At 36.1% G+C, this 12,971-nt stretch overlaps 1 protein-coding gene across 1 annotated transcript in view; it reads right to left on the bottom strand.

Moving 5' to 3' along the window:
• Positions 1 to 12,971, bottom strand: part of LOC138708540 (prostaglandin G/H synthase 2-like) — a 50,543-nt gene that overhangs the window by 8,810 nt on the left and 28,762 nt on the right. The window contains exons 5-6 of the mRNA XM_069838654.1: positions 7,478 to 7,700; positions 3,928 to 4,217 (exon numbers count right to left, since the gene is read on the bottom strand). Coding sequence (XP_069694755.1) covers positions 3,928 to 4,217; positions 7,478 to 7,700 — 513 coding nt within the window. The remainder of the gene's footprint in view (positions 1 to 3,927; positions 4,218 to 7,477; positions 7,701 to 12,971) is intronic.

The raw sequence follows: 12,971 nt of genomic DNA, 5'->3' as shown, positions 1-12,971 counted from the left end.
ATGCGAGGTTACGTGTTCTACCCATAGGCCTACTGTTTCTTTAAAGCAACAATTTTAAATTTCCTACATTCCAAATTTCCATAGGACGAACGCAATAGTTCTGCATTTAATAATAATAATAATAATAATAATAATAATAATAATAATAATAATAATAATAATAATAATAATAATAATATAATTGACTGTAATGGGAAACACTATTACATAATTACAATTGCTGAATAACAGCTGATGTTTAAAAATACCGGTACTTATTATATTGTATCTCTTTATCGTCAAACATATTTTAGTGTCTGTCTAGGATAATTATTTTATAAGTACATTATTTTGTGAACTTAATTCTAACTGAAACGTGTCTACTCACTTATATTTAATTACCGGTACCGGTACTATTCATTAAAATTTATTTATATGTGATATTAAAATTACGATTATTTCCAATTACATTAATTCAACAAATCATTTTATCATTGATTCTAGCCACCAGCATAGCTCAGTTGGTAGCGTGTTTGCCTGCTGATCCAGAGTTGCGCTCGGGCGTGAGTTCGATTCTTGCTTGGGTTGATTAGCTGGTTGGGTTTTTTCCGAAGTTTTCCTAGTCGTAAGGTAAATGTCAGGTAATGTATGGCGAATCCTCGGCCCAACGACGCAAAATAATCCAGTAGTTGATACAACATCGTTAAATAGCCAAGTAAAAAATCCATTGACTCTGATGACAATAAAGTCCTTACAAATGAAATGTCTGAAAAATATCAATCCAATTCAGAACTGAGTTTTATTATTGAGATTCATTCAGTTAAATATAGCCTGTATAGAATAATTGTATTTTTTTTAATTATGAGAAGATATGATACGAAATAGTTATTTATGATACAAGTGTTAAAAATGGCATTTTATTTTGTGAATAGAGATGTTTGTGAAACGAGGCCGCTGGCCAAGTGTAGGAACTTTATGAACAAAAAAAATCATTTTAATGTGTATGTCATAGACAGCCGTTCGAAATTAAATAAAAATGTAAATACTTAATTACATTTATTTATATTTTGAAATATATTAGATACCGTAATTTAATAATTTATTTACATATATTAGTTAAAAGTGTTGAATGTGCTATGTACCGGAAAATTTATGAACTGCCATTAGAGTGGTCTTCGAAAATTAATAATAATTCTGAAAGTGAACAGGAAGAAATAAGAGACTGTAAGGATAGTAATAAAATTATTTGGTTGGTGCATAAGTTCGTAGCGTTTTTGTTTTGCGTGTTGGTACTCCGGTTGCTATGTTTTTTTTTATCGACTGTCATTTTTTTATTTGAAGTTCAATTGTTGTGCTTGAGTTTACATATTGAAGTTTTCATTTTTGCAGATAGTGAGTGGAGCCGTGGATGCTAAAAATTGAGTGTCAAGTGGAACATTTCCGACATATTCTTCTTTTCGAGTTCAATAGAGGGGCGAAGGCCAGAAACATTTGCACTGTGTATGAGGACAATGCTATCGGAGAGAGCATGGCAAGAAAATGGTTTTCTCGTTTTAAGGAGGGTCGTTTTGACATTAGTGACATTCCACGTTCAGGAAGACCTTCAGGGTTTGATGAAGACCATTTAAACACGTTAATCCACAATGATCCATGTCAGTGTACCCGAGAACTGGCAAATGTGATGAACTGTGACCATTCCACCATTCTGCGACATTTACATTCAATGGGCAAGGTTAAAAGATCAGGTGCATGGGTACAGCATGCTCTAAGCCAAAACCACAAAAATAAGCATGTGGCCATATGTGCATCTTTGCTTGCTCGTCATCGATTGGCTCGTGAACAACATCGAACATTCCTATTCAATTTCGTTACGGGTGACGAGAACTGGTGTCTTTATGCTAACATAGGAAAAAGAAAGGTATGGTTGAGCCTGAACAAAAAAGAAACTCCCCGTACAAAGGCCAACAAAACATAATGTTACGCATCTGGTGGAACTGCGAGGATGTGTTGTACAACGAATTGCTTCCCCTAGGTGTAACCATCACTGCCGACATTTATTGCCATCAACTGAGACGTCTTGCATATGCTACTCCACGATAACACCCGTCTGCACTCTGCTAACCTGACACAAAACACTATCCAGGAGTTGGGTTTGGAAGTCATTCCGCACCCATCTTATTCACCTGATCTTGTACCCTTAAATTTTCACCTTTTCCGCTCTCTATCGAACAACCTTCAAAAACTTCCTTTAAACTTCCTTTTTGGATGGAAATGTGTTCCGAACATGGCTTGACGACTTCTTTAACTCAAAACCACTTGATTTCTACAGGCGTGGAATCGAAAAACTACTCCAGCATTGGCAGACTGTTGTAAATAGTGAAGGAGAATATATTGTTGATGATTAACTTCTCTCTTATATGTATCTGATGGTTTAATAAACTCATGAAAAAACGCTACAAACTTATGCACCAACCTAATATTACTGTTGTTACATGTATTAGGATTTATTGCTGCTACATACAATACAAAATAAATACATATTATGGATGCAGCGCACATTCATTTGAGCAAGCTCGTATTCGGGGGCAGTTCCTATAAATAACTATTTTGTACTAAATGGAACATAACAAAAATTGAATAAAATTACAAAACCAATACAATTTTACACAACAAGGATAATTTCTCTATGATTGTGAAGATAGCTTGTACAGCTGGATGCTTGGTTGTATTATGTGCAAATGTACGGTAGGCCTTATAATACTGTAGCCATGTAATCCGAGTTTCCATTTTGTGTGTGCTAGATCCAGTTACGTGCTATAAAAAGATGGGATTCTCCAATTCACTTGAAGATGCCATTAAGTTATGTAGGCAAAAATTTCAGAGTTCTCATATCAGAACGTGGGCACTGGCACTAGAAGTAAGTATTATGATCGGTACCACTTTTCAACCATCTTTTATTCCCGTTAAAATTCTGTATTCAGTCATATAGCAATTCGGGTAAACATCAGAGATGTTGAATAAGTTATGAACAAGTTAATGAAATTGTGCTCGTTCAATTTGTACTTTTCTTCAAACTATGTTTCTAAAAGCTAATTTAGTGGCGAAACTCTTAAGAGACTTTTGAGGCTAGCCTGTCCAAAAAATTTGAGTTATTATATCTAGTAAACAGTATAAGTTTGTAATAACGATGTATCGCAACACTTGGTTTCACACCGATTATATTAAATTCACTGTTGGCAATCATTCCAGGATCCACAGTTCAGTGTGAGAGGCTTGTGGCAGAAGCCTTGTAGCCAAGTGCGACAGTCTGACTCACAGGCAGCGGCACTCACAAACTTGATGGAAGGTCGGGCAGGAGTCTATTTGCTATGACTCTCTAGTAGGAAGCAGGGCTAGCCTCAACCACGATATAATGTGCTGCACTGTGTTGGTGTCCTGTAAATGTCCTGCATTATTGAGTGTTGGTTTAGTCAAACATGCATGAGTGTGTGTGTTATATACTAATTTTGTGTAAAATAGTTCACACTGAGAGAACATTGAGGATATTATTTGCAAAATTAAAAGAGAAACCGTGTTCAAGTTGGTCGTGTGAAGCAAAATGAGCTTACAAATATAGGAGATCTACACTACATTTACATATTAAAATAGCAAATTTAAGGAAGACAGAATATCAATTTTCACTTTTCATGGTATAAGAAATATCCTTGTCTAACAGGATACTCTGAGATTATTAAGTTATATTGTTATACATTCTCTTTGTGGGTGAAAATGAGTGCCCATCATCTTCTTGTGGAATCTGTGCCACAAAAAATTTTGATGGAAAAGCCGAGAAGCATCTGCTGTATAAAAAGATATAAAGTAAGTAGATTTTTTCAGCCTACCCAGTATTTACATCTTAGCTTCGCCACTGAAACCTACAGAGAGTTTAGAGACTAACATTTTACTTACCTCTCCTGCAATTGTGTTAATCATGGCTGTCACCGCTGCTTTCAATCCATTGTCAGTAATAATCTTGTTGTCAGAGAAGTAGTACCGATCAATATTGTAAATTTTAGAGGCAAGTGTGATCCGGTCAGGAAGCATAGAATGCAGCTGGTACATAAAGCCTAACTCTTGATGGATCCTGTTTGAGTATAGCCTGCTAGTTTCATGTAGAAGTTGTGGCTCATATGTCAGGCGAAGGTTGTATTGACTCATGTGCTGCAGGTAGTCCTGTATGGTGATATGCATCATTTCTCCTAAAAAATAGACTCTGAATAAATAAGCAACTAATTAAATGATAGAACTAATTGTTAAAATTAGATGTTTGGGCTGTGAAATGTTCCATTTATCAAATAAAGGTACCGGTACAGTGTATATCGTACATAAAAATTAATTCAGTCACATGAATGGCACAATGAGATAGACTTCGTAAAATAAAATAAAGAGAGAAACCTACGTAGCTCAGTTGGTAGAGCAGCTGGCTACGGACTGGAAGGTCCGGGGTTTGATCTCGAGTGGTGACAGGATTTTTCTCGTTGTCAAACTTTCAGAACAGCCCCGAGGTTTACTCAGCCTCCTATAAAATTGAGTACCGGGTCTTTCCCGAGGGTAAAAGGCAGTCAGAGCGTGGTGCCGACCATGCATCTCATTCTAGTGCCGAGATCATGGAAAGCATGGGGCTCTACTTCCATGCCCCCCAAGTGCCTTTATGGCATGTGACCTCTTTTACCTTTACCTACGTAGTATTAATTACAAGAAGTATTTTTTCTGTTCGTATGGAAGTCCAACATGGACATCTAAGAAAGATAATAAAAGACAATTTACAGACATAAAAAATGAGATTCATGCGATATTTTAATGAATAAGTTGAAGTAGCACGTTAATAATGAATATATGTGACCAAATTTAAATATCATAGTAGTACATGATAGTATAGGTCGCGCCAGGGATTTTGGCAGATGGATTTTCTTATTGTGAACTGGAGAGCGAGTCCTCACCGCTGCAAGATCGGCTGTTATCTCTGTCGCAGTGGAATGGGTAGGACATAAGAGTAAACATGCACGCCCGAGTATTCTATTGAACTGTGCACAGTCACCTCCAAAAACTAAACAAATATTACAGTAGTCTATATGTGTCTTTGGTATTCCCAAGAGACTTGTTCGATTAATTAAAATGTGTCTCAATGAAACTTACAGCAGAGTCCGTATAGGCCAGTTTCTATCTGATGCTTTTCCAATTCACTGCGGACTAAAGCAAGGAGATGCACTATCACCTTTACTTTTTAACTTCGCTCTAGAATATGCCATTAGGAAAGTTCAGGATAACAGAGTGGGTTTGGAATTGAACGGGTTACATCAGCTTCTTGTCTCTGCGGATGACGTGAATATGTTAGGAAAAACTCCACAAACGATTAGGGAAAACACGGAAATTTTACTTGAAGCAAATAAAGCGATAGGTTTGGTAGTAAATCCCGAAAAGACAAAGTATATGATTATGTCTCGTGACCAGAATATTGTACAAAATGGAAACATAATCTGTTATATATATGGAAATATATATGTATATGGAAATATGTTAATCCTTAGTCAATAGATAAGATTGAGTTTTACGAAATACGAACATTAAGGGATGGAAAATAGGAGGCAGTAATGATCAAAATAATTATACCGATTTATTTTTTTTTAACCATCAGAAGTGCAGCCTTTAAATTTAAAACAAAGATTCACTCATAAAATTGGGTTTGACTACTCATCTCATCTCTCAGAATTGTTTCTAAAATGTATAAGGAAAGTAAAAAAATTCAATTTCATGTAGGCTACTCCCTTGAAATAACTTGTTTTTTTTTTTTACTTTCGAGCAGAAAGGAGAGAGAAAGAAGTGGACGATTTAAAAAATTCACTAAACTATATTTAACTAGAGACGTAAAATTTAAAATGAAGGTTACTCTCTACAATATTGGTTAAACATTCTTAGATTTTTTAAATATCATATCCTAAGGTACTGATGAAAAGGCAGAAGGGAGTGAGAAATCTCATGTCATCCGATCTCGTTGAAAGTCGATATCTGGGGATCTTTGCGATCACAGAATACGAATAAGGTATTATTTAGTCCGACTTTGTCCCTAAAGTGGTGGAGTTGGACAAAAATGGGTGAAAAATTAAATTAGATATCTTAGGAGTTTTCGAAACGAAAATTACGTGCGAATTCAATATGGCAGTTTCAGTACTATGAATTATATTTTAAAAAATTAAACATCGGATATCGCACAGGTAAAACATGTAGCTACAGTATTTAAGGGGGTATGTAACACCTTTTGATAGTAGGCCTATACATTTAGTAAAATCCAAAGTGTAATTTCTACATATTCTGAATGAATGTTGTGCTGGAATTTAGTATAGTCATCAGCCAATACCTCTAGATTAATAAACAACTTTTTAGAATCCATAAAATACAGTATTTATTGTGAATGGTAATTATATTTTTCAATTGGTGCAATTTGTGCAGGGAAAATTGGTTTCTCCGATATTTTGTACGATTTCGAATATTTTAAAATGCTTTCTTCTCTGTTTTATTCACAATGTGCGTGTGAAGAAATTATTGCCCTTGTAATATCCATTACAATCCTATTTATTATACTCTTATAAAAATGTAACTTCCGCAGCATGCAATTTTACCCAATTAACCAAATTATATTTTGATTATTAAGAAGAATCGTAATTTTATTAACTAATTGTCGCACCACCTGTAGACGATCCCTAGATTATTACTGGACAAATCTTATATATTGATCTGGTAAGAGTAGGATTATATATATATATATATATATATATATATATATATATATATATATGTATGCGCAATGCAATGCTTTTTCCTTTTAATTAAGAATTAATTTAATTTAGAAAATGTAGGAGACGTATTGTAAAATCATTGCGAACGGAAGTCATTTACATTTATTAAGGGTATTCTTTGAGTAGGACTGTACCGTGGTGTGTTTCATAATAAGGATAATTGATATGAGCTGCTGTTATGAAAATATGAACGACTCAGAATGTTATCGCATCTCATTCTCGCAGCTTACACAAACAATATTGGCTCGCCTACTGGAAATGTCATCGAGGTCATCTGCCAAAATCGGTGCCTCCGACTATAATATGATAAGCGTAAGTAATCACTTGGTGATGCAAGATGGCACCTTGTTCCGTCGGACCCTGGCCACTTGTCACCTGTAATGAGTGTACCTTTGTACATAGTGTGTTGGATATTGTGCCACTGTTACAAATTCTGTGACACAGTACATGAGGGTAGGCCACCTAAGAGGAATAGAGAGGTAGAACTTAAACTGAGAAGGATTTAATCCGGCATCAGAACTAGAATCTGGTGTGGCTTAGTGAGTGGATAAAGCATCAGCATGTAGAGCTGAAAAACCGGGTTCGAGTCACGGTGCCAGAGAGAATTTTTCTCCATGCTACCCACTCTTCACCATATCATATATTAAGTCTTGATCTTTGTTTACCTGTGATGATGAGTCTTGCTGTTTGATAAAGCTGTTCGTCATCCCAATTAGGATTCTCCATCTGCAGAATTTCACACACCCGATTATGCTCTCGTATCCAGATTGTTGCAATCACAAATACCCAAGGATTTGAGCTGAAATGTGGGTGACCAAGAGCCCACTTTAAACTGACGTTCCGTCCTTCTTTCTTGGGATTATTCCACATTGTTTCTGGTGTGTCACCCTGGCAATCAAAATACATTTATGAATTAGATATAAAAAGTGACAGGGGATTTATGAAATTTCTTGGATTGCGTGAAATGTCTTTGTTCTTGGATGTGATTTTTAGGTTATTTAAGGATTAAACAAATATTACCACAGACAAGATGAGTAAAACCTATCAGATAAATATACAGAGTGTTTCATAATTATAGGTGCGAACTGTAGGGGTCACTAGACGACAATGAAATAAAGCAAAAGTTCTTAATAAACTTAGATCAAAACAAAGAAACATACACGTCGAGTGCTGACTGAGGAAACTTTGGACAATATTGTGTTTCGATTAGAAACACCTGCAAGGCCTCTTTCTCAACAAACAAAAATTTCCTACGGTCCAGTTCAGAAAGCAAAACAATTATTAACACTAAAATCTTATAAAGTTACAGTGACGCATGAATTAAGAAAGGCGATCCAGTTTCTAGACGCAGGTTTTGCTACTGCATTTTGACCTGTGTTCATGTTGGAGAGACAGTCTCATTCCTTATTTTCTTTTCAGACGAGGCCTGATTCCACCTTCGTGAATGTGCTTTATTACAACAACTGATATTATGTGGTACTGGTACAGAAAAACCAGATCTCCCACATGAAGTTCCTCTTCACGACCAGAAAATCCTTGTTTGATGTTCTATTAGTGGCGGACAAATTATGGGACCATTTTTTTCTTTTGCATACAATAAATGCTGGTAGGCAGAACTCGAAATGGAGGTCACGAACCAGAACGCTCTTATTTTCATAGGCACGGTGCTGTTGATGACAATGATGGAATTAATGACCAGCAGGGTTCGAATTAACGAGGGATAGGGGGATTTCACCCCCTGTTGGAAAGTTATCCTCCTCTGATAAATTCATATTAACATCTCTGTCAGGGATAACTTCTATCCTCCCTCACAAAATATAATTGTTTTAATACGGGTATAATTTATAAAGTACAGTATAAAGTAAGCAAAGAAAATAATATTGATGTATTATCATCATTGACAAGCTGACAACAATCAATAACTTAGGAATTACACATCTTATCTTAAGCCTGCTCATGTATATAATTATTATTATAATCAAGATGCAAGACAAGTAACTCAGTGCAACCAACGAACCGTATCGAATGAGGATAATAATAATTTTATGTATGGTATTCTCTACCTAGGATTCCATCCCCTTCTCATCAGAAAACTTAATTCACACCCTGATGACCAGTGAGATGACGCAGAGTACTACCATGAAATATTTTCCTATATACATGTACACCCTTTGACATGGAAAATGGTTGTTGTCTTGTAGCGTAAATTTGTCATTCGGATTCACGCGAGATTCACACGGGGAAATATTAAGCATCGAGATCCGAGGATGAAATCAGTCGTAACAGTGACGTATCTGTATGTCACAAAACGACGACATACTCCCTATGAAGCCCTATGACTTAGTGATAGAGCTCTTTCTTCTCGTTACAAAGACCGGCTTCGAATCTCTCTATGTCAGGGATCATCAGCTCGGAACAAGCTTGCTCGACAGTTTGAAGGGGCGAGAGAAGCGTTCAGGGCAATGAAGAGGAAAATGGCGAAATACGCAGTGAACTTCAGGTGGAATAACTTTTAATATGCATCCTACTCGGGAAAGTGTTTGCAATGGAGGACGACACAAATAAAAATAGACATCAACACCAATAGGCTTCAACCATTCGTGGGGAAAAGCCTATTCAATTATTGAATATAACAATAAGGCAAAATACCTTCGACCGGGTATACTTTACACAATGGGGGTAACTTTACACATTTCTAGAAAAAATGGTGTATAACACTTTTAATAATGACACACACTTCAGTCTACCACACATAATTATGTGCTGTTGTCACATAGAATCAGTTCCACAGAGTTGCTACACATTGTCTGTAATGTGCTGCCTTCTAAACATTTTTCTAGAAATGTGTAGTTACCCCCCTTGTGTAAAGTATACCTGGTTGACGGTATATTGAATCTCGCTAAAATATTTTAATTAAAATGCAGCGACATTAATCGACTTTTCATGCTAACTAATACGCAAAATATTTTGCCAGAAAAGGATAGCGATACTTAAAGAGCTTAAAAAGTAATGTTAGAGGATGTAAGTAGGTATATATTACATTTTTATTTCACGATAAATCCTAATTAGTTTAGACAATATTTTTATTAAGCACACAATACCTTTTATTCGTACTGGATATTTCATTGACATTATAATGTTACTGTATTAATTTATTTTCACAGAAATATGTACATCTAAGTGAATTTGCTATTCGAGCCAGTTACAAGATTGCACTGCAAATAGGAAAACCTGTGGCCCTTCAGTGAAGGAGAGCTTGTGAAGGAATGTTTACTTTTGGTATCAATAGTTTCATTAAATGTTATTTTCAGAAAAGGAAAATAAAACACCTTCATACGTGCTCCAGCACTTCGTTTGTAATAATAATGACAATAATAATAATGAAATTTCTACAGAACAATTTGTGTTATAAAATACATGTACCGGTACTGTAGGTAGAAATTGTTGTATCTAATTACTCTAAAAATATGTAATAAAAGTCACCAGCACTATAAGAGTCCCGTCGCTCTAATTTCCGGCAGCCAATCACGTTGCAGGTCGGCTACATTTAAACGTGTGCGTCTTGTGATTCGCTGATGAAGATGTAAAGCATTTCCTAAGGCTGGATAAATACTTAATATATAATCGCCCGCCATTTTGGCTCTTTCGTTGGCGTTCGCAGAGAGCACACGAGGACGTTATTTACCGCTCAATTATATGCTGAATTAGAGTGCGTTTGATTTATTATCATAGGAGCTACGACATGATAATGTTTAACGGTGTGGCAAATAGATCCCTCGTCTGGTAGCTCGACAACGAAAGAACAAAAATGGCGAACGATACTACCTAGACTTTATAGAGCCTTGACTTCCTAAGACGTAAGCAAAGAGGAGGAGCCACGCCGGGAATAACAGCGTCGCGGCTATAATACTGCTATGATTCAACAACAATAACAATAAATCAGTACTAATAAGAAGAATGATAATAATAGTAATAACAATAATAATAATAATAATATGATATAGGAAATTGCTACAAAACATTTATGTTACCGGTATAAATAACATTCGGCAGGTCTTTGAGCGACCTCGTGCATAACATTCGGCAGGTCTTTGAAATTTAATTGCATTATTGTTTTCAATTTCTTATGTCGCCGCTCCAGTCACTCGCCTCAATTTCAATATTGCAACCAATAAGCTGCTTCCATTATTAAATGACACCTACTTGTCTAATCCACGTGGACTAAAACCGAGGTTGCAATGTCTTGTGCTGAGGACGAACATCAAGGTATGTGATTAAAAATTATTATTAAAGAATTATTATTAAGAGTTAAGAATGTCAACGTACTCGTATATGAAATAATAATAATAATAATAATAATAATAATAATAATAATAATAATAATAATAATAATAATAATAATAATAATAATAGCCATTTAACAATATAACAGACTAGTGTTTATTCTTATCGAGGAAGTAGACGTGACAACGTGACGCTTAGAGTGAAACCTACAGAGCGACAATCGGTCGGCAAAATTGTGTTTTAAAAGCACACCGCACGTTATTGTATGATGCCGACATGTTGTTAACCATGAGAGCGCGGTGATATATCTGTACCTGTACTGGCACAAATGTATAATAAAATGTCACCAGCACTAATACTAGGGCCTACTATAATGATAACAATAACAGTAAGTTTAATAATAATAATAATAATAATAATAATAATATACAAAAATCAGTTTGTACTGCCAGAGTCATATTTTGTGAGTGTGTCAAATTATGACACGGCATTGCTGAAACCACTTCTCCGCTCTCTAAACCGCACGGCATCGACGGACGCGGTGGAGCACGGACAGATAGTCGAGCTGATGACCCCTGCCCTATGTGAAACGCACGCGTGTAGACACAGCGCAAACGATGATTCCCGAGCTATTCTGAGGTGGGACTTGGTCTCTGATCAGCGACCAATTTCTGTGTCAAAGGGTGTACATCTATTAATAAGCCTACAAAAATGTTGGACATATCTTGGGAAATTTTCATTCCTTTATCGTATTAGTTACATAGACGGAAACCACGAACGGTAGTAACTTCAATCAGTCGGAAAAAATATATAACGGTATTGAATAAAATGCACACCTCTTTAATAACTTACAGTACTTCCACGAATATATTATTACTAGCGAAAGAAAATGATATCCGGCCCTACATTTATGAATGCAATTTTGTTTCGTAAAATCTTTGAAATAAATACTCAGGCGCAGTTCAAACAAGAAGAAATTCGACTCGTTGTCTATGTGATCATTATCTCGATATGGTGTGACAAAATGTTGCTGAATTTCGATCCTTTTAATTTTATTAACGCCGCTCTATTATTCAAAACCTCAACGATACACGATGCAGAATCAAACGTATCAAAGGCATGCTGCAAGGGTATTTTCTTTTTGTAGTTGGCTATTTAACGACGCTATATCAACTACTATATTATTCAGCGTTGATAGAATTGGTGATAGCGAGATAGTGTCCACACCTATGGAGTAAGGGTTAGCGCATCTAGCCGCGAAACCAGACGGCTCGGGTTCGATTCCCGGTCGGACAAGTTACCTGGTTGAGGTTTTTCCGTCAAAACTCATTACGAGCAAATGCTGGGTAACTATCGGTGCTGGACATCGGACTCATTTCACCGGCATTATCACCTTCATCTCATTCAGACGCTAAATAACCTAAGATGTCGATAAAGCGTCGTAAAATAACCTACTAAAGTAGAAAAAAATAGATAGCGAGATGGTATTTGTTGAGATGAAGCCGAGGATTAGCTATAGATTACTTGACATTCGCCGCACAGTTGAAGAAAAACTCGGAAAAACCCAACCAAGTAATCGAACCTAAGCCCGAGCTTAGCTCCTGATTAGCAGGCAAGCGCCTCAGCCGATTGAACTACACCGGTGACTCGCAAAGGTTTTACAAATTGAGCGTATATGAATGCTGTAATAAATAAAGCAGTGCCGACAATGCCGTTATCAGTATTTTTAACGGTTTAACTCACACTTAATTGAAAAGTAATGAAATGCACAATAACAGCCATTTTTACGAGACGAAACGGTAAGGTTCCTGAATTTCCGTTTCGGTCCATTTCAAGCCTTGCCGATAGGTAGGCCTACATTACCTTTTTCTCAAT

Source organism: Periplaneta americana, chromosome 11 (assembly GCF_040183065.1).
Source record: "Periplaneta americana isolate PAMFEO1 chromosome 11, P.americana_PAMFEO1_priV1, whole genome shotgun sequence".
NCBI classification, from domain to species: Eukaryota; Metazoa; Arthropoda; class Insecta; order Blattodea; family Blattidae; genus Periplaneta; species Periplaneta americana.
The sequence above is the reverse complement of the archived record's forward strand: the minus strand, read 5'-3'. Positions and strand labels throughout refer to the sequence as shown.